The sequence below is a fragment of the Drosophila willistoni genome (genome assembly GCF_018902025.1).
Source record: "Drosophila willistoni isolate 14030-0811.24 chromosome 2R unlocalized genomic scaffold, UCI_dwil_1.1 Seg167, whole genome shotgun sequence".
Taxonomy (NCBI): Eukaryota; Metazoa; Arthropoda; class Insecta; order Diptera; family Drosophilidae; genus Drosophila; species Drosophila willistoni.
In genome coordinates, this window is record NW_025814050.1 from 2423106 (window position 1) to 2446559 (window position 23454).

General features: G+C 40.7%; 1 protein-coding gene across 3 annotated transcripts in view; it reads right to left on the minus strand.

Annotated features, from left to right (window-relative positions):
* LOC6644286 (nesprin-1) overlaps nt 1–23454 on the minus strand; it is a 106377-nt gene that overhangs the window by 68633 nt on the left and 14290 nt on the right. For all 3 annotated transcript variants that reach the window (XM_023176800.2, XM_047010914.1, XM_023176801.2), the window contains exons 2-7: nt 22040–22101; nt 17570–17842; nt 16694–16860; nt 16353–16629; nt 13681–16287; nt 305–13489 (exon numbers count right to left, since the gene is read on the minus strand). In XM_023176800.2, coding sequence (XP_023032568.1) covers nt 305–13489; nt 13681–16287; nt 16353–16629; nt 16694–16860; nt 17570–17842; nt 22040–22101 — 16571 coding nt within the window. The remainder of the gene's footprint in view (nt 1–304; nt 13490–13680; nt 16288–16352; nt 16630–16693; nt 16861–17569; nt 17843–22039; nt 22102–23454) is intronic.

Below are 23454 nucleotides of genomic sequence, written 5' to 3' on the forward strand. Positions count from 1 at the left end.
TGAAATCGTTTTATTAGTTTATACTGCGAAAATTTTTGTATATTTTTAAGCACAAAAAGCAGAAGTTGCAGTTAGACAAATAGTGTTTCGTGTATAAATGATTAATGCTTGTAATTTACTTATAGTGATTAGGCTGAAATTTTTAGCAATTGTGATTAGTGAATTAGTTGTTACATATTTTATTTTTTTTTGGTGAACTACATATTGGGGGTAAGAGATCAGATCTGCTTTGATTTTAGTACAATTTCGTGGTTAGCAGTGCGTGCGTAGACAGTTGTTGTTGACGTAGTTGGACTTGGCTTACCTTGGCATTGACCAAATCTTCGGTGGTTTTGTTTTCACCCTCTTGAGATTTGGGAACGCGCTTGCTCATCGTATCAATCCATAGATTGATTTTGTTAAACTTCTGCAGGAACGTTTGCCAGGCGGCTAGGCACGTTTCCAGACCACTTCGGGCATCACGCGACAAAGCCTGAAGCGTTTCCCATTCACCAGTCAAGTGTTTAATCTCCTGGGCCACATTATCTTGACCCTCGTTACCGCTGGTGGCGATGACAGCTTGGCTGAGTTCTTCGCAGGCTTCGAGCAGGGATTTGCCCTCCAGGGATGTGGACTGAATGTCTCCCAAACGGTTAAGACGATCTTCAACTTGATCCTTTTCACCATGGCAATCGGCACATTGCTCCACTTCGATGCGTGTGCGACGTAACCAATCTTGTAGCTCGTTGTAGGCTTGCTTGTATTTCTCATGGCTGTTGACTTGATTCTCCAATGATTCAATAATCTTGTTTACTTGACTTTGAAGTTCTTCGAACTTGCTCAATCCGGGTTGGAAGTCATTCTTATTCAGACTGTCGTCTTCGGCAATACGAGCATTGATCTTCTCGACAATATCGTTGTGACCACTGATATCGCGATGAATAACACGATATTTCTCAAGTGCCGCTCGCTTTTCACTCAAATCATTGAGATACTCTTCGCTAGACTTAATACTGGGTTCAACGTCTTCCAGCCACTCTAGTAAAATCTTGTATAGCTTAAAGATCTCCTCAAGCTGAGCCAGACGATTGGCCAACTTTTGGCGCACATCATTAAGATCGACCAAGAGTTTGTCAAAGTCCTGCTTAAGCGATTCCGTATCCTCTTGAATTTTCGCAGCGCCATTTTGTTCGGTGTTCATTATGACCTTCTCCTTAAGCTCCAATAGATAGCGCAGCTTATTTTGTCCCGTCTCAAAGCCTTGACGCAAATTCTTAACGGTGTTCAATTTGATTTGAACCTCATTAAGAGTGCCAGGAATCTGTTCACATTCCGTCAATTTCTCACGGGTCTTCTCCATCCATGATTGACACTCCTCGTAGAGTGTGTGATGCTGTTGGTGCTCTTGATAGTGCATCTCTAGACGGCGCATAACCTCCTTTGCCAGAGTGATTAAAGCATTGTACTTGGTAGTCAGCTGCATAATAGAATTGCTAATGCGTGTATCTGAGCATGTTTCCAACAGAACCTGAGCCTTCATATTCAAATGATCGAGTGTCTTTTGCCAGTCAAAGAGAGTTTGAAGATGGCCTTGGAATTCTTCTAGAACAACCTTCTTTTGGGTAAGACTGTCCTGTAATTTGTTGTACGATTGCACCAGGGCTTCTGTCTTTGTAAGCCATTCTAGGGCTTCGGTGTACTGATCCTGATAGTCGGACCACTTGACAATTCCCACTTCCAGGTAATCCTTGGCCTTGTTCAAAGCCTCAACATAGGCATCGAATTCTTCTTGCAGCAGAGCCACTTCCTGTTCAATGATTTCACTATCTTCTGGTTCTGCACTACGACAGGCAATCTCACCCTGAGCCAAAGCATTTTGTAGCTTTTGTTCGCCCTCCGGTACTTCACCTTGTAAGATCTTCAGCTGATGTGTTTTCTCAGCCAACGCCTGTTTATCGCCAGTGGGCTCGGAGCACTTGCTTAGTCGCTCCTTGGCATTACGCAACCAGGTGGCAAATTCATTGCCTGCATCAATAAAGGATTGATAACTTTCAATTGTGTTCTTTTGCTTCTCATACAGATCCTTGGCTTGCTTGGTAAGATTCTCATATTTATCAGAGATTTCAGTGGCCGGAGCTCCTTGTTGTAGATCAGAAGCTTTAGACTGGACCGACTGAATCATTGGCTCAAACGAAACAATATCTTGCACAATGTTATTGGTCTGGCGCAGATTAGCCTTACGTTCGCTGAGACCACTGCTAAGACCTGGCTGGCCGCGTTTAGATTTGACAATCTTTTGTTCACAGGCCTGCTGGAGCTTCGCTTCTCTGTCGGTGATCCATTGCTGCAGTTGAGAATAACTCGAACTGTAGTCGGCCCATTGCAGAAGATTTGTCTCCAACTGAACCTTAGCGGTGGACATTTTCTTTACAAGACGATCCCATTCGGTTTGCAGATCCTTCATCTCTTGATTGATTGCATCCCGGCCATCAGAGCGAGTGTTGCGAATGATCTTCTCGCCATTGTTAATAGCAGTGTGAACGAGATTTTGGCCAAATTCACGGTTACGGATCAAGTCCTGTATCTGCTCCAGACGACGTTGAAGAGCCTCCTTTGAACCAGCACCATCGCCAGCTGACTGAATGGTAGCCTTGGCATTGGCTATCCAATCTTTTGCGGATTTCATATTGGAATCGTATTCCTTGTGTTGATCGCGATTTGTTTCGACTTTCTTGAGAACGTCTTTGCCTAGGTTAACTTGGACTTGATACATGGAACTAAGATGTCTTAGTTGATTATTGACGTAACTGTTCAAATGAGATTTAAGTAAACCTGCGGCTGAAGCATTAAACTTATCGATGTCTTGTTTGCCTTTCTCCAATTTGGACATTACATCGCGCATGTCGGCCACCTGCTTTTCCTTCTCCGGCAAATTGGGACACAAGTTGAGCTTGTGGTTCTTGACAAGTATATCAATCTGCTGAAGCCATTCCATGAGACGTTCATATTCCTCTTTATAAGCACGCCACTGTACCATTGTACTGGCCAGATTTTCTTTCTGCTGATTGATTTCACGGAACAAACTCTCGAAGCTGTCACGTAAGGCGCGGATATCATTTCGTATGATCTCTTGACCTTGACTCGATGTACTTGCCAAAACCACTTCACCAGTGTGTACCAAATGCTCGACAAGTAATTCGCCTTGAGCCTGTTTGTTTAACAAAGCCTCTGTGGCCTGAACAGCATTTTCAATGGCCAATTTGTCACTGAGACTGCTCTGCTTGAGAGCTGGGAACTTCTCGCGAGCACGGCTTATCCAACTGACCAAATCATCATAAGCTTCCTTGAACAAACGATGATCTCTGTACTGATCCTGTCGATCGGACAGCAGTTTCTGGGTCTTTGCAAACTGTTGATCAAAGTTATCCAAGACCTTTTGTGCCTGGAATGCAGCCTGGCTTTGTTGACCACTGGCTATCATTTCCTTGGCTTGAATTTTTAATGCATCCACATCGATCTTCTCAACACGCACCTTCTCTTCAGTGGCCTTTACACGATCCAGCTGGGCCCTTTTCTCTGTCATGCTGGTCTGATGTTCACCCAATTCCTTAAGCAAACCCTCTAACCATTCGTTAAACTTGCGCACGGTTTGTACTTGGTCCAAGAAGCCCGACCATTGTGTAATTGAGTCATCTAGGTTAGACTTTACATCCATTATGCGGAGCGCTATACTAGACCAAAGATCTTGCAAATCTGTCAATTCCTTGTTAATGGCCTCGTGACCAGCTGGCGCAGTATTCGCCAAGACATGCTGAGCCTGTTCCAAAATCTTAAGAACACGAGCAGATCCTTCATCCTTCAGTAGGATAACATCTTGGATCGTAGCCAGCTTTTTATCCAGCTCTTTCTGACTCATTGAGGACATATCAGAGCAGTAGTCCAGTTTCTCCTTTATATCATTAATCCACGATGAGCAGTCTGATAGAGAATTATCAAAATCTTCGTGTGAAGTGACATATTGTTGCCAACGATTGTTTAGATCTTTAACCTTGTGGAAGATTTGTTGATATTTGGTTACCAATTCAGGTCCAGAGGCACGATGGCTTGAAGGACCTTTAAGCAGAGTCTGAGCCTTCTCTGTGACATTGTCGACTTCCAATTCCTTGGCGCGAACATCACCTTGTAGAGCCTTGAGGGCATCCAACTGGGCGCGCTTCTTGGGCAAATCTTCTTTCAAGTCAATGGCATGGAGATTATTGTCGGTGTCTCTGATCCAAGCCAGACACTGGTCACGCAGCTGTTCATACTCCGCCCAGTGTTGCAAGCGAGCTTCAATGCCTTCAATGGTCGAATCAATGGCCGCCAAAAGACCTTCCCATTCTTGTTGTGTCGTATCAATTTGCGATTTTATATTCATTTGTCCAACATCAACGGTTCCGGGAATGACCTTCTCACCTAGAGCACGCACCTGATCGACTCTTGGGAACTCATCAGCCAAGCTGGCCTTCAGGTTCTTCAGTCTATCAAGATTGGTGTGCAGAGAAATTTGTTCCAAGTCAAGGTCACCCCAGTAATGGACCGTGTTTAGAGTGGAATCAATGAATTCCTGAGCATCCATCACTGCCTTAGAGTACTGTTGATGGGCGCTGACAATGCCTTCGTAACGTTCCACATAACCTTGGGCACGCTTTTGCAATTTGCCGAAACGCTCATCGATGTCCTTAAGGATTTGATCGACATGCTCAGTCTTCTCTGGTAAGTTGGCGGCTATCTCATGAAGATTACCAATCTCCACTTGGTGGTTGTTAATGTCTTGAAGAACATCGCGATAAGACTGCAGCTTCGTACGCTTCTCATCCAAAGTGGTCTTTAATTCGATTTCTGCAGGCAAGGCATTCTCAGTCTCGTCTAGCCAACTCTTCAACTTGTCAGCGATTTCATCGAATCCAGACCACTTTGAAATCTTATCCTGAATCTTTCTCGCAGTGCTGGCTATGTTATCGAACAATTGATCGAATGTCAAGTCCTCCAGTTGACTGCGTATAGCCTCGCGACCCTCAGTTGCGGTTGAACCATAACACTTTTCACCCAATTCCACAGTACTATTAAGCAGTTGTGTGGCTGTAGGCTGTTGGGCCAACAATTCTTGGATTACCAATTGTTTCTTGAGTAAATCATCACGTGATCCCACAGAGCACAAATCACTGCAATCCTCATATCGCGCTTGAGCATTGGCCAACCAATCAGCACATTGCTTGTACTTATCATTGAAGTGACCATGATCCTGGACGGCTTGTTCACATTTCTTTAATATTTCCTTTGCAGTTGCTTGAATGGACTGGAAACGCGACGAAACCTGTTGCACGTTGACAGCGATACGGGTCTCACCGGAGCTCTGAACCAATTCGGAAGTATCATCCTTCATCTTATCAAAATCGGATTCGTTTTGACGCAGATTCTGGGCTAAGGACTGGAACCGATTTAATTGTTCCTCCTTTTCTTCGAACGATGACTTTAGGTTGTAGTTCTTCAGGGCATTTTCAGCTTCACCCAGCCAGTTAATGAGACGATCCAAATTGACTTCGTAATCATTCCATTGCTGTAAACGGTTTTCCAGGCCACTCTTAACATCACTTAGAGATGCTCCGAATTTTTCGAAATCAACATGTAGATTGGATAAATCACGAGTCATAGCTTCCTTCGAACGGGGTGGAATATTGCTAGCATGTTGTTCAATATGGTCTTCTAATGACTTCAATTTGGCCACTCCCTCAGGTAAAGCATCTTGGATTTCGTTGATCTTTTGCAGACGTGCCTGTAAAGCTGCCTTGTTGCCTGAATAGTCCGAATAGCCGGTAAGACGATCCCAGAGATTCTTTTGATAGTCCTGTTGTGCCTTTTGGAGCTCACTAAACTGTTGATATACATCGAATGCTTGATCCAAATCGTTAACCAATTTGGCACAATCTTGTCCTACTTTCTCATACCGCTTATTTATTTCCGTAACTGCCTTGGCAATATCATCATTCGAGGGACCAGCTGTGCCCAGAAGAGCTGCAGCTTTCTCATTGACTGCCTCAACAATTCGTTTGTGCGAATTAATATCCTGATTGGTGGCCTTGTATTTGTACAGTTTAGAACGGATTTCTTGAGCACTTGTCCAAGTAGAAGGATTCTCATTGCTTAGCAACTTCTCTACTTGATCTAGCCAGTTGACAGTTTGATTTAAAATATCCTGATAGCTAGAAAGCTGCACTGTTTGAGCTTCTTGACGTTTTTCCAGATTACGTATTCCCTCATCCAGTTTATCCCAACGATCACGAATGTCTCGGAGATCCTTTCTGATTTTCTCACGCCCTTGGGTGGATGTCTCTGGCAAAGCTTTTTCGCCAGCTGCATTCAGAGCAGCAAAAAGACTTTCGGCTTGTTCTTTTTCCGACAAAAGTACTTGTAGTATATTCGAGCTTTGTGTTGGTTCATCTTTTAGAGCCTTTTCCAACTGCGTTTCAATGGGCTGCAACCATAAGTCAACCTCATTGTATTTATCTTGGTAATACTGATGGTCATCCACCAGATTAGACCAACGATTGACCACCTCTTTGCTAAGAACTTGTAGTAGCTGATAACGATTGGTAATTTGAGTGGTTAGTGTCTTCAGGCGATCGGCTCCACAATTGTTAAGCAGCGCATGGGCAGCATCTCCGAATGCATCGATTTCCTTTTCTTTTTGCTGAATAAGCTCACGTTGTATTTTATACTTTTCAAGCTGCTCTACCTTTTCGTGCAGGGTAGATTTCAATTGTTGTTCACGGAATACGGCCTCAGCTGTGCGACACCATTTGGTCAGATCTTCCAAAGCCTTTTCGAATTTCTCCCACTGAACAAGAACATCTTTTTGTTTGCCCTCAATGCCTTCAATGTCATCGAAGTGGCTCTTCAATGTCGTTTCCAATTCATCGATTTCCTTTTCCAATACTTCATTTCCCTTTTCCGAAGTGGTGGGCTTTACTTTTTCAAATTGCTCACGAATATCACTGATCAATTTCATGGCTTGAGGCTTATTCTGGGCCAACTGACCCAGAGTTTCAATTTTGCGTTTAATATCAGCCTTCTCACCGTAGGCATCGTCGCACTCGAGCAACTTTGCCTTTTCATTTGAAATCCATGTCTTGGCCGAGCTTAAAGCATTATTCAGTTCATTATGCTTCTCGACACAATCTTCCAGATTTTTAAGTATTTCATCTGATTTCTGACAAATACTTTGGAAAAGTTGCTTTATCGATTGCAAATAGACATTTAAAGAGTTGTCCTTAATTTGATCAACTAATATTTGAGCCTTATCACAAACGTTGTCCACGAGAACATTGTGTGTAGTGATCTCTTGATGAAGCAGCTTATGATTTTGCAATTGTGCTCGTTTCTCTTGCAAGGTGGTTTTTGGTTCGGTATGACTCTGCATTGCCTTGTCGACATCCTTTAGCCATTTGGTTAACTGATCCTGAGCAATGCTAAACTCATTGAACTGCAATAGACATTGATCGATCTTTTGTGTGGCCGCATTCAAGTCATCGGTGTAATTGTCCCACATGGTACGCAAGGATCGCAATTGTTGGCGTATGATCTCACGTCCCTCGGGACTGGTGTGACCATACAATTTCTCACCACGATCAATGAGTCCTTCAAAGAGTGTGGAATCAGAGATCCGCTTATCAGACATCTCACGTAATTTATTCTGCTGATCTTGTAGGGCACTTTGATCACCAACAATATCATTAAGTTTTTCCAGCTCATTAACTGATTCTTGCAAGCTCTGCTTGAAGTTTTCAAAGTCATTGTCGAAACTTTCATGATCCTTTGCATAGTTCACATACTTGGCGATCGACTCCTTGCACAGATTCTTCAATGTCTGATAGCGTGTATTCAAACGCGACAGCTTTAGATTCAAATCGGTTTCGCCTTCAATTTCACGTCCTTGATCCATTAGCTGATTGATGGCATTACCTCGGCGTTCTATATCCTTGGCAATATCCTGCAGTTGTTTCAGATAAGCGCTCTTGGCCTCAGCGGTGCTCTTTAAGCTCTGATTCTTCACCACTGCCTCAACGTTCTTCATCCAGTTGTCAAGCTCTTCAATAATGGTATCAAATTCATCCCATTTTGAACAAAGCTGCTTTAGTTTAACCAACGAATCCTGACATAATGTCATGAAATCTTCCCATGCCTGTTTGGGCTCGTCGAAACCTTTAAGCAATGCTGGATGACCATTGGGATGGGTTTGAGTCAAAACTGTCTCCAAGAGCTTGTGGCAAGTGTCAAAGATGGAATCTCCTTCCGGTTTGTGCTCCAGGAGATTCTCCACCACAACAAGTTTTTCTTCCGCACCTTCCTTCTCAAAGGTAGTCTCATTCAGAATGTCGATGGCCTCTGATTTGATGGTGTTTAACCAATCTTGAGCCTTCTCCAATACTTGATCATAGGCCTCATGTTTAACTACCTGGTTGCCCACAGTATTAATGCGATCTGTCAGTTTTTTAGAGAGCGCATTATACTCTTGAATGGAATCATCTGTCTTACGCTCAGATTCATCATCGCAAAGGGTAACTGCCTTGTCGTGCAATTGCTTCAGTGCATTCTTATGCAATGTAATTTCCTGCAATTGAGTCTTGTAGTTTTGCAAGGCGGCCTTTTTGGTGGCCAATGTGGGATAGAGTTCATCACCAGCGGTGACTTTAGCTTTTGATTCATTGAGATAATGGGATACCTGTGTGTAGCTTTCCTCGATTGAAGTCTTTTGTATAAGAACTCCCTCAACTTGTTGCATCAAGGCATTGGCTTCATCCCTTAGGTAATCATACTTCTCTCTCATCTGACGAAGATCAGCGCGAATGCGTTCTCGGTTTTCAGGCGATACAACCGGATAGAGAGCCTCACCAATATCTACAGCATTGTTTAGCAACAACTGTCCATTATCAAAGGTCTTAAGATAATTCTTGATGGTCTGCAATTGCTGTGCTGTTGCAGAAGATGATCCGGGAGAGCCCATTCTTGCAAGCTCCTGGAACTCAATCTTGGCATCACCAAACCATTCATTAAAGTCCTTCGACGCCTTAGCAAAGTTCGTATTCGACAATTGGGCATTACGGATTTTGTCAATGTGATTAGCCAGACCCTTGGATACTGTCTGATAGCGCTGTACCAAATGTGTAACAAATTGACCAATGCGGGCCTCGGGATTCTTTTCAATCAGTTGCTGAGAGGTTTGCTCCAGGTTATTAATGATTGGCTCATGAGCCAGGACATCCTGCTGGAGAATGGCTAATTCTTGAAGTTTTTGCGGTACTTCCGGTAAGTTTACCTGACTGCTGGTTTCAGCCTTAATGCGTCCCTCGACATCGCGCAGCCAATTGGAAATTTGCTCATTGGATTGCTCATATTGTGACCACAAATCAACATTCTCATCGAGAATACCTCTGATTTTATTAAAGCTATCTTGTAGAGCTTGCATGTCCTTGTTAAGTAGATCGGCATCGCTGGAAAGTTCTGCCAAATTCTGTGGAGACTCTACAGCTTTTAGCATTTCCAGAGACTTGAGAGTTTCCGCATGTCTGGCCTTGCAGTCATCGATGCTCTTGCCAACTTCTTGTAGAGACGACTTCTTCACATCCAAATTGTATTTATCACTCGAGGATTCCGGTTGACACCAGGCTACCTTCTCTCGCTGTGTGGCAATGATGCGCTTAAGCATACCCACCTTATCGGCATGGAATTTCTTAAGGAACTGCAGCAATGAACCTTCAATCTTTTTGGCATACAAATCGACATTCTCATATCGTTTCTGCACATTATTCAATTCCTTAGGAATAATCGACTCGTTGAAGGTGGGGTAGAGATTACGTAGTTCATCGACTTTCTGTTTGATATTATCGATCTCATTGCCACTTTGATCAAGTTCTGCACGAATTGCACGACATTGTAGCAAACGTTCCATAATCTTATTATTATCACCTGACATGTCGTCACATTTAATGAGTTGCTCTCGCAGCTTGCTGACCTGCTCGCCGGCGTTCTTGGAGCGTTTGCGAAGCTCTTGTTCCTGGTCATTGAAGGAGGTAGTGACGGCACTCAAACGTTCCGCATTATTGTTAACTTCTGCGAATTGTTCACCAAGTAATTGGTTAAGAGCTGTAAGAGCTGGTATCTCCACTCCATTGTTGATCTTCACAAGGTCATTGGTCTTCTCAGCAATGGTGTCTTTTAGAGCTTGATACGATGGTAGTTCAGTGCGGTATTTGCTCAAACGCATGGGGCCAAATTCAATTTCAATGGAATTATCGGCTGCATCGCAAAGACCTTGATTGGTTTCCGACAACCAGGGTAACAGATCCTTTTTGGCATCTTCAATTTGTGACCAGATGACAGCCTCTGTCTCATAGACATGAGCATTCTTGGCTGTCTTGTCGTGCAGATCTTGCCACTGTTGTTTAGCAGCAGCCACTTCCTGGGGTATATCCTGCGGAGATGCTTCGCCAATAGAGTTGAATAATTTGGCCACATGATTGCCACGACGTTCAAGTTCGTCCACATTAAGTTTTGATTTACGTAACTGTTCCATGGTCTTGCGGGTTTTTTCAGAAGCTTGTTGAAGTTCCGTTTCATCACGCGGCTGCTTAGGAATTCCATTGAACAAATCTTCGGCTTTCTTGAGTTCTTTCGATAGCTTATCCTTAGATTCGGCATACTCGCGTAGGGCTTGACTGATCAAATTGTATTTCTGGATGCGATCGGCAATCTCATTTTGCAGCGAATCGTAATTCTTGTCCAGATGCAAAAGACTTTCTTGGATAGCCGGCATACTTGCAATATCCTCACGCATGAGCAATGAGCCCTCATCATGTATGCGATTCTTAAGATCAGCTTGATATTTGAGGGCATCATTAAGAGCCACAAGATCGGCTATAATCTGATCAATATTGCTTAGTGTAGGATGCTGCTTGAGAATTTGGTCCAACTTATCACGATTCTCTTGCAAGGCCTGGCCAAAGTTATGCTCTAGGGCATGGAACTTATCCTTGCGCACGGTCATCTGTTGAAGTTGTTGCTGTTGATTTTGGGAGCGCAGTTTCAAGTTCTCTAATTTATTTTCCACATCATTGACAATTTGAGTGGCTATTAGGGGACGTCGCGACAGAGCATCTCTCAGTTGAATAGCTGGATTTTCATCAATTTCCTTAGCCTGGCCCTTCCAGTAAGACAAACCTTGGCCAAGATTATCAATTTCTTCGATAACCTTGTTAAGCTCTTCACCAGATGGTGCCTCGGGTTTGTCCAACTGATGTTTCAAGTAATTCAAATGGGATTCCGTATCATTTTTCCAGCCCAAAAGTTCTGTCCATTTTTCCAGAGCAGTCTTCTTTTGAAGCATATTGGTCTCCAGATTCTGATAGTTGACCACCAGCGCAGTGTAAGCATCATTTAGGGCATTCGACTCTTCAGGAGTGGCTCCCAAAGCCAACTGTTTAACTTCATCATAGATGGCATTAAAACTTGGTTTTTTGTCAGCATGTTCTTGGAGTAGAGCGTGAATGACATGTAGACTGGTCTCCACGCGTTCCGGATTAATTTCCTCCACTTGTGTGATTTGATTTCGTAACTGTTCCATCCAGTTGGAGAAATTAACCAGCTTGGCGTTAAAGTCTTGACGCGATATAATGGCATCAGAGACTTCGTTGATATTGCCTCGTGTAGCCTCGGAAAGTTTTTGCAGCTTACCCTTAAGTTGATTCACACGATCCTTCAATGCAACAGCTCCCTCTGGAGCCAAGTGCAAACTAATTTGATCTGCATTCTGACCTAAGGTCACCAGTTTAGCCTGCTGCTGAGAAATCTCATTGTTGAAGGATTTTAGTTTAACCAATTCCTTTTCAAGCTTATCGATATGAGGGGTGTTGAGTACGGCAGGACGCTTACCCATGACCTGCTCACCCTGGTTAACCCAATCTTCGAGTTTAGCTGCTTCCGCGTCGAATGATTTCCAATTGGCTACCAATTTTTCTAGCTTATTGGTGGCCTGTTTGGCATTTTCATGCACCGCCGACCAACGGGAGTGCATGGCATCTAATTCATCAGGGGCATTGGTTTTGCATAACATTTTATGACTGATATTGGAAATGCCATGGAGCTTGTCCAATTGCTCCTGGCATTGTGTTTCAAATTGTTGGGCATTCTGTTGCATGGCAACGGCTTCTTCAAGGGTGATGGGTTTAGAAACTACATTATTTACCTTGACTTCGCTTTGCTCCACAGCGGGCTTGATTTGTTGGAGGCCAGCTTGGAATTGCTGCCAGTTGACCAGATCCTCCTGTACAGCCTGAGCCTGATGGTCCACATTACGATTGATGGCACTGAGTACTTCCTGCAGTTTGCTAATCTCGCCCTTGAGTCGTTTGGCTTCAGCAATGTTGCCTTCCTTCGGAGCCAGTTCGGAAGCGTCGGCAGCCAGTAGATCCAGTTGTTTCATACGATCGGCCAACACACGCTTAAAGGATTGCACTTTAACTACCCGCTCTTCGGGCGTCAGATCCTCGGACTGCAAGGCTTCTATATTTTTGGGTGCCACCTTGTTGGCCCATTCCTGTAGCTCGGCCAGGCGTGTCTTGTAGTTGTTCCATTTGGCACTGTAATCTTCTAGATAGCCGACGCGATCTTTGACATGTTCCATGGTATTGAAGAACATTTTCTCGACCTCGGTGACTTCCTTCTCCAGAATGGGACGCTTGTCAGCTGCAGCTAGCGGTGCCAGTTCGGATTTCAAAGCATGCAATTTGGGCAACAATTGGTGAGATGCCTGTTGCAGTTGGACATTCAAATCCCTCTTTGATTTCAAATCTTGGCTAACATTCTTGGGATCAGTTTGCAGTGGGGTTAAGGCTCTCAGTTCAGTTTCTGCTGTCTGTAGCATGGAGAAAATGTCATTCTTTTGATCAACAAATTCTGTCCACACTGCTTGAGTACCCTTCAGGGCTTGCAGTTTATCAGAGCTTTCAGTGTAAGCATGATTCCAGCCAGTTTCTAGATTCTTAACTTCGGCATTGACAAATGCTGGAGCATGCACATCCTTGCTAAGATCACGTCCACGTTGCAACATGGACATTATGTGAGGACGCTGGTGATCCAGCTGATTAATGGCATATTGTTGCTCTTCAATTAATCGATTGACACGCTCCAGACTGTCTGGTGCTGGTATATTGGCTGTCTGATCCTTAACCTTTGTTAGCAGGCACACAACCTCATGGACTTCACGACGATAAGTGTAGCATTTGGAGAACACTTCCGTCTTGACCATGGTAATCTCAATGGTGGGAATAAGATTCTTATAGCGTGCAATTAAATCTTCCAATTTCTTTTGCTCCAAATTGGCTTCATCTTCCGTGGCATAGCTGAGCAGAGAGTCGAGAGTTTTGACCAACCATTTCATGTCCTCTCGTTTGTTATCGGCATCTTGACAGATTTTCTGTGAGAAAATAAATTAAGCATAAGTTACTTATTTTGTTTGTTATAGATCAGAAGCTTTAAAATTAAATGTAAAAGCGTTTTCAATTACCACTAGCTCCCTTAGCTGCATGCAGTAGACAAATGACAAAAGATGTTTCAATGAATAGATGATTTTTAATATATATTTTTTTAATTTTACGCAAGACTTACCTGGAAAACAACCTTCTCCTTCTCAAATTCCTCCATGGTGTTGACCTCATTCACTATATTCTTGAGGCTCTGATCCACGGTGTTCATCCAATCAATCATCTCGTTGAATTTCTGATGATAGCCCTGCCATTGGGCTGGAATCTGCTGCAAAGTCTGACGCATATCACCCAGTTTATTGGACATTAGTTGCCATTGTGCCTTGGCTTGATCGTAGGCCTGATCAAGACTAATATCTCCAGGTTGCTGCTGTCTATGAGCTTGGGCCAAACGTTGCATATTCTGAAGACACCTTTCCAAACGGGGAACAGCATCTTGTTGCAAAAGGAACTGTTGATTCCGTTGCAGAATAGAGTCCACGTCCTCATTACGGTTAAGGGCCTGTTGTTCAAGTTGAAGTTCTTTTTCAACGTCCTTCAACGACTGATAGAAAGCATTCTCGTCCAGACGGAACTCAAGCTTCAACAGATGCAATGGGGCTTGTGAAAGGACATTCTTCCATCGATTTTGCAATTGTTCAACGCTATGAACAACACTTGGCTGCTCTGGTGGAGGCAGGGTGGTGAGCAATTCCTGGGCTGAATGCACCAAATCATTCATCCAACGATCATTGACTTGTTCAAAGAAATACTTTTGAGTTTCAATTGTCGTCTTGGACTCGATATGTTTTTCAATCAGCATGGACTCTGCTTGGGTTAGCCATTCGCTGACCACTCGTTCATTGTCCTTGAAAGTACTCCAATTACCAGCGGCATTACCCAGACGGTGTTCCCAATCTTGGGCATTTTGTATGACATAATTGAAGCGTTCATTCAACTGATGCATTTGTTGGGCAGCTGGAGCTGTATCAATCTTATCATCGACAGTCACAGCCTTCAATAGATTCTGGAAAACCTTGTTCTTGCTCTCCAACATGGATCGGTAGTAGACAGTGCGAGAGAAGTAAGTCTTGTGCTTGTTCAGTTGTTCGTTTATCGAATCCCGTCCACCAGTTAGGTTATGGGTATTCAGAAGCTGTTCTGCTTCGCTCAACCATTGATGGATTTCCTTCTGTCCGGCCTCTAGGGATTCTTGCTGAATTTGCAGTTGATGATAGAGATGCAGTTTGGCTGGCAATTGAGCGCGAATGCGCACCAATGATTCCTTCTCCTGTTTGAGTAGTTTCATCATTTTGTCAACCTCTTCGCGCTTCAGATCCTGTATCAGAGATTGGAAATTGCGACTAATGGTCTTGAACAGCTCCTCATTGTCGTCAATTTCACTAGCCAATTGTTGCAATTGTTGACCATATTGTTGTATTTGCTGGCTATTGCCCAGAACTTGACGCTGATCCAAAATACCCTCCGCTTTGCGTACCCATTTCGAAAGCTGCTCAATACCGGACTTGTATTCCTGGCGAGAGCGTATAATGTCTCCAGCATGCATATATTGCTTGGTATTGGCAAAAAGACGATCAAAGCGTTCAGCCAGCGATCCGTGTAATTGTCGGAGCTGCTGAGCAATGGGCTCTTCACAGGAGGCTATTAAATAGTTTCCAGCATTGGCCAAAGCATCGAATTTATCCTTCCACACTGGGATATCCTGGAAGAATTCCAAACGCTCATCTTCACTCTGATTGAGTTTCTGTTCGGCCAGATTCAGCCATTCCTCGCAATTAGGCGCCAATTGATTCCAATTGCGCCAACAGTTGACGACTTCTTCCAGTGAATTTTGGCAACATTTCAATTCCATGGACACACGCTTCCAGCGCTCTTCAGTTTCATACATAAAGCGATCAATTTCAGTCACATCCTTGCCCACGACATTGCCTTCCCGTTTGTATTCCTCGACCACTTGTTGCATGTCGACGAAAGCCTTTTGGAACTCTTGGAAAATCTTATTGCGTGACACAAAGTTCTTGTATTGCTCCAATTGTTGGGCCACCTTCTCTTCGTGACCATATTTGCCCGTCCAGCCTCTCATCTTATTCTCGACCAAATTCAAGAAGGCAATCAAGCAGCATTTGTGCTCCAAGAACTTCAAACGTATCCTACGTTCAGCCGCCTTGGGACCAACCTCTTGCAGACGTCTTTCCAAATTTCTTAATTGTTCAAGAGGCACTTTTTGGGCCAAAGGCGAACGTTTGGCATTATCGAACATGGCCAAAATACGAGGTAAATCGGCAAAGAATAGCTTGTGCTCTTCTAGTTTTCGACTAATCACAGCAGCTGTCTCTTCATTCATGGCATTGGGTATCTCATTGTCCATTAACAGTTTTTCGGCTTCGGCCAACCATTTGCCGACTGTGCCAAATTCACCAGGCAACTCAGAATCCAATAACCAGAGCCAGTACATCATCTGGTATTGTAGACGTTGCCACAATTCGTTTATCTCATTCCACGATTGGTGAGAGATTTGCAGAAAACCACTCTGGCTCTCGATCAATTGTTTCAAACGATTGTAGGCCGCCAAATGGGCATCGACCTCAGAACGGGCCAAAAGATATTCACCAAAATCACGTGGAAATGAATTCATTCTAACCATGGGTTCATATTCGTTGGTCTTTTCAATCAAAAAGCGACGCAATTCATCAACCTCTTGCTGAACATGTGATTGATCGCGTGATGCACCCTGCGAGAAATGAAAAGTAAAATAAATTCCAGTGTATAGAGTTTTATATTTTGCGTGAAAATTACCTTTGGTTCAGGGTACTTGTGCAAAAATTGCGCCACATATGTCATTATACTCTTCTCATCCGGTTTCGGTACATCCACATCCTCGGCATCTAAAAGTTTGGCAATACCTAATTTACTTTCGGCCACATCGAAAGCAGTTTCCAAACGTTGACGATTGCTGGCCTTCTTTAGCTCAGCTAAATTAACCAAATTCGCTTTAATGGCATCGATAAGTGCTAGGAAAGCGACACCATCTCTCCAGCTGGCGCCGAAATCCTTCACCTCTACACCAATGTCTCTGTAAGAACAAATAGATATAATTAGCATATGGATAAGGATTCCATTCAGTACTTGTTACTTACTTTGGCAAGGCATTTGTCACCCAGTTAAGTAATGTTTTACGGGCACCTTGCTTCCATTTCTCAGCCTTAAGATCGCCATGCTTCTGATTGCCAACACTGTCGAGCGAGCTAACCGAACCGCCAATACCATGACCCAAATATTCTAGGTTGCGGCTATTCTCCTCGATCTGTATCAAATGAAATGGATAATAGTTAATAAACATATATAAAAATATCAATCTATCAAAGAGAGGTATGGAAATGTTTAACTAAAGATATGGGAGGTGCCTTAAAATAACTACCAAAATCAATAAGTTTTCTACTAAGAATGAGAAATAAAGAACATACATTTAACAGAAAACTACAATAGACATATTTTTGGATAAAGACGGCATACGAAAACAAAGTCGTACTTCGTATGCCCTCCTCCCCTCCTTCAACATCGACAAATGAAAACAACAACAAATTACACACATTGAAGTTTTTTAACCTACCTGCGGCGCATAATTTATAACTACAACTAAGTTTTTCCGCCTCTTTTTACGAAGCTTGGGTTATTATTTGTTTAATCAAGTATAAAGTAAATAAAGTATAGAAAAGAAGGTATAGAATAGTTAATTACGTTCAAAAAGTTAGCGTTTGCCTGTAAGTTATATATATTTATATATTGTTTATCTTTAGTTATTCTTCTTTTTCTTGCTGCTGGTGAATGGGTGAGTGAAACCAGAAGGATAAAACTAAGAAACATGTGTACAAAAATTTGTATATAGCTAGCAACCAATTCGATTTTGCATATTTGTGAGCCAAATTGTGCTTTGCATTATTAAATCAAAACAAAAATTGGTGGGAATATTTGATTTTGTTTTTTTTTTTTTCTTAAATTGTTTCATTTCTTACCTGGAAGTACAATATAATTGTCCATATCAGACCCAACACAACTGGTGGTCTCCCATCCACCAGATCTGCCGGGTTAATATTGACCAATTTGATGCGTTTGCTGGCTAAAAATTGTAAGGCTGTATTGGCATTGCTAAGGAAATGTGGACGTCTCAGTACACGGCCCTTCTCCACGGGCAATCGTTCACCGGATAGTACTTCGAGCAATGCGATTAGCTTTGTGCCATCGCGTAAATCATTGATTAAGTCATCAATACGAAGCGGTGGAACACGCTGCAAATAAATTGAATAGAATATGCAATTAGGATTTATTTTCAAAGTAATAACAATATGAGACTAAAGTAACAATTGAAAAAATATATATATAATTACATTGATTGTAAATTACAATTTCTAATTTCGATGAAGTTGAAATTGAAACTCTATAGAAAATTATAATAATTTCGTTTATAAAAATCCTCAGCTACGTTTTAATCATAAAAGAATATAGACATTTTATATGCTTTCTTATTAGTCATAAGTTTTCTGCTTTAAAAACTACCATAACGCATTATTTTATAAAAACAATATACGGAAATTATAATTTAGTTATTCTTAAGTACATATATAATAAAGTGTTATGTCATCAAAGAGAAAGTCGAATTTTCATTTGAACCCTTTTTTAAATGCTGAAGAGTTTTTCTAATAAATAATTAAATTATACTATGACAAGAAAAATCACTAAATAACATCGAAAAGAATATTCAAAAGAAGGGAAATTTATGTCATAGACAAAAAGAAATAAGTAGTTCGTAAAACTGAGTAAAAACGAATTGAATTGATCTAGTCAAGTCAGTCTCTCCACCAGTTTGGAGAGAGTCCTATTTAAAGTAAATGTTTCGCTTAATGCAGGGTATACAAAAGTCATCGCATCGACTTACTTTCTTTATTAGCCTTGTTATGAAATCCTTTCACTGTTTTCTATCGATGACCTACTACGAAAGACCTTTCAAGCTCATGTGAAGCTACGTTCAGTTGGGTTAGGTCACTTCATATCCATTATTTAATGAGCCATAAAAAGTCCAGCAAGTAATGGCAATTACTTTGAAGTGCCGTAATGTATATGCTGTTGCAGTTTTTTAATGACATTTTTATGGTCGCATATAATACACATACACTTATACATTTGCGAATGTATAAAATACACACAGCACTCTCCGCACTTAATTAACAAACTTAATCGACTGAAGTTTACAAGTAATAGTTGCCTCTTTGATAAAGTTCGCCTAATCAATCAAAAACGAAAAACAGAAGCTAAGAGAAAACTTTTAAGAATATTTATTAAATCAATTAAAACAGTTAAGGGATTCTCTTCCGGTTTGGCAATTTGTATTTTACCTCAAAGACAAATTGCCAAATGACACGAGCAGGCATTTAAGTTGGTATTCACCGCAGATTACGATTATGCATAGCCGGAAGTGGCACGAACTAGACCAAAAGAACTTGGCCAATTGTAATTGTAATTGAGTGTAGCATTTAATTGTTGAACCAAGGGTAAACTTTTCAGACTAACTGTTGCGGACATGCAAAATGACGTTAAAGTTTTGTTGTTCCAGAAAACTTTTGTCTTTCTTTGGAAAACACAAAAAGTTTTTCCTTTTACTGCTTCATATAAACACCATATAATGCCATGCCAAGACAGACAATGTGAAATCAATTTCCTTATGTTTCCGTTTCCGGTTCTGTTACTGTTTTTCTTAAGAGCCGCAGAATTTATAGTGTCAAAAAAGTAACAAAGTTTTCTCGGTCCCTCTGTGTCTTTTGTTATTCCCCTTGTTTATTTTTAGGTTGCTTGGGTAACTCTAGTTCAACCTTCTTAATACATAATATCAAAATGGGTCTTAAGTATTTACTTTATTTAGATACATATGCTATGGACAATTGAGAAGTTAAGTACTTTACGTTTAAGCCAAACTAATGCCATTAACATTTACAAAATTGATTCAATTTTAAGTCTACTAATGACGACATGTTTTCCAATACAAAAAAAGTGATTGGGATGACCGCACTTGTAGGTGATTTTCTTTCTCTAGCCCACTTTCTCGGCACATCCTTTCCAATTTAAACACTGGCACCTCTCCAATGCATTTATCCTTTCACTTTAACTTAATTGCAATATAATTCTCAAATGTTGATGCAGTCATTCGTGCACATTGGATAGCCTCATGTAGCTCGTGTCGAGGCGTCACCATCAATTATGTCACAAAAAGTGAACAATAAATAAATAAAAATAAAAAAAAGAGAGCTTTACACACCCACCCGTAGATAGATAGTAACTACAAAACAAAATACAGAGCGTCATGCTTGGTTTTCACTCTGAATATATACAATGGAGCTGTCAGCCAAGGGGCACATCTAAATAATCAAAAAAAAAATCCAAAAACAACCAGAAAATTTTTGGGGCTGAGCATGGCATGACGTTCACATTGTGATGCTGCTGGCTTCCCATAATGTTGAGTGAATGAATTAGTTAATAAATTTTAATCAAAGTGTACAAATGATTGAGGCAACTTGTTCACCTTGAACTGGAACTGTGTTAATATATATGTACATTTAGGTACATTTAGACTAGATGAAGAAACGAAAAGAAAAGTCTTCAGTCACGTAGACGTACATCGTTAAAAAGTAAAGTGCAAATTGTTGCTAACGAAATTCCCATATAAATTTCAATAAATTTGTTTTCATTTAGCACATTTATTATCTTTGAATACATTTTGCAATTGCTATCATCAATATTGGGCATATAATTTGATTTTTGTTTCGAATGATTCATCTACATATTGCATAATCGAACAAATGAGTCTCCTCTTTCCCTTTTGCAATTTTTTGGTTGAAATATGACTTCAATCAACAAAATCTACCCACGCCAGGCTTTTGGCTCCTTATTGAAGCCTTATTGAGGTGCAGCCCGACAGACCGACCAGCAGCTGGAATAACTGGTTTTCGGGTTCAAAAGACTGGCAGGCAACAGTCCGCCGGCCGGCTTAAATAGTATGTATACATGAAATTTGCCGGCTTATGTCTGGGCCAGATTGGCAATGCATTAAAAGATAACACTTTAGACATGTACTAACATACAAGCTACATACATACATACATACATTTGAAGAGTGCAATTTCAAATTCAACTGTTTGGAGGGAGGATAAAAAGTAAGTCAGTAGGCGGCGGCGGCGGCTGGTTGCTTTCTGTGTGGGTTAAGTTTGCCAGTTGCCAGTTGACTTAAAACACGAACAGAAGAACAGCTCGAATAGACCAACAGGCCACACATGAAACGGAACTTGGTGTAGAGGCTGATGGCTTTCCTTAGGCCTAGTGTCAGACAACTTTTCACAAAGCAGCAACTACTTATATACTTATTGCCTGAATAATCCCCTCCCACCGCTACCGCCACCCAGCCCATACCCGCACCCACTCCTCAGATAGAGAGTGGAATTTCTAGCATTGGCAAATTCCAACGGACACGACACGTCGTCTTTGGGTGCGTGAGCTGTTGTCTGTCTTTGGGCTTGGAGTTGTTTGTGAAGTTATTCTGGGAAACATGTAAAAGAGTTCAATGAAAAGTGACTCCCCATATGGTTAAACATGACAAATGGTTCGCTGTGCATGTTGTTGAAAAGCCACATGCTAATGAAAGAATTTCACAGATTTAGCTTCAAGCCATTTCCAGAAAATCTAAAATATAATTAACTCTGAAGTTGTTTATCTGAGCTTAGTTTCAGAGCGAAATTCAAAAAAGGCACAACCAAAATTTTTCCTTTATTTGTATCCCCTAAAACTTGTTCTATTTAGATCTCCAAATTTCAAAAAAATAATAAAGAAATGGATCATGGCATTTCATCTGGTAATTCAAATTGATTTGAGAATCTAGAAAAACTTTTAGAATTCTTTCTTTCTTTCTTTTTATAAGAAACAATGTCTAAAATATGGACGATATACATAAGTGAGCATATTTCATTTAGATGAATTCTAATCTGAATCGTATAATTCGAATTAAAAAAATGGGCGACATTCAGTTCAATTTCAGGCTTAGGCGACATTCAGTTCCATTTCACAAATTCCAAAATGTTTTAAAGTTTTTTTCTCTCTTTCGATATTATTATGATCACCATAACTTTAATTTGGTAGTAATATTCCAACATTATCAAACGATCATGATCAACAAATTGTAAGCGATTTGAAACACAATTATTCACATTTTACGCCAATTACATATTTTCACGGTCAAATCACAATGGCAATTAAATATTTTTGTACTCCCAAAAAACAAAAAAACCTTCTCTTTGCCATTAGTTATGGATAAAAATCCAGCACGTTTTCCGTAATGCAAATCAATATGCAAATTTCAATGTCACCAAAAACACAAAAAAAGAAAACAAACAGTTTGAAATTTCTCAAATCGATACACACAATAAATACCCGTATAAACTCACCTTCAATAGGTATGAATTAATCCAATTAGTGAATGTCTTCTTTTGCACACGTTCTTGCTCCTCTGCAAAGAAAAGAAAATGTAAAAGTGTTTTAGATCATTTGCAATTAATTTCCCCAAGACAACGTCAAAGACATCGACAAAGACGGAGACTTCAAATAAGAGATATCAGATTAAACACAACTGCGAAACGATAAGATACAATACTTTGAATTGCCTTTTGAGTGTATTTCTGCAAGGTTTTTGTATACCAGTTTTTATTAGATGTTTACTTTAATTCAATTATCAGCAAAGTCGTTGTAGGAATATAATATATATAAAATGACATCACTGCCGAAATACGTGGCGAGCGAGTTGTGAAAATCTCGAGATATTATCGCAAGTTTATGGCAATCGTAAGGCTGTATACAACCGACATTTCTTTAGAATTTCACTAGGAGAATTTCTAGAGTATACGTAGTAGACTTTCAATCTCATATTTGCATATGTATATCCTAACCTAACTAGTTTTAGCTTAATTACTTTATAGTGTTTAATTAAAATCAAATTTAGTTTACTTTATAAAGCATTTTTGGCTACAAACTGGTTTTAAACCAAATTCGGCTAATGAATTCGAACAATTTTTTTTCTTACCCTTGTATAGAGGTCATTCATTTTGGTCATAAGATTGCAAAGAAAGCACATCCGACTTATAAGTATATATCTTTGAAATTAACCTCTCTATCTACAAACAATTCTATGGATATAGTGATTTATCATTAATATTGATAGTCATTTATTTCGGTTGAAATATGAGCATCTCCCACTTAAACTATCAAAAGTCTATCTTGTCTTGATTGTGAAATTCCTGGCAATACCAGCATATTTATTTATTTAAACAGATTGTAGAACCATTTTTTAACAAAACATTTCAATGTTTTAAGAATAGTTTACATATTTTCCTATTCAAATGATTCATTGCCCTCTTTTTTTTTGTGTTTTCGGGAAAGACGTCAAAAACCATCCACAAAATTTGTAAACATTTCGTTTGCCTATATTTACTCATTTTTTAACAGCCATTTGGATTTTTATTATTTTAAATTTTGTTTTGCTTTTGGCTTAATTACCTCAATTTAAATTTTGAACAAAAATATTGAAATAATAAACAAAGTGTAATCTGTAAACAATTTACAAAGCACATATAATATTTAACACAAAAGCCAAATCGGTTTAAGACGCCTCATTATGGAAAAGTGCAGCAGCTGTCTGACCATTTTCATTTCCATTTCCATTCCAATCCCATGGATTGAAGACCACGCAAGAAATGGTGCGTGGTCTGGTCGCTTGACTAGTTGGTTTATGTCTCTTCATTGGCAATTGGCAATTGGCCAAACGTATGCCAAGAATATGAAAAACGAAAATAGATTTCCCGTAATA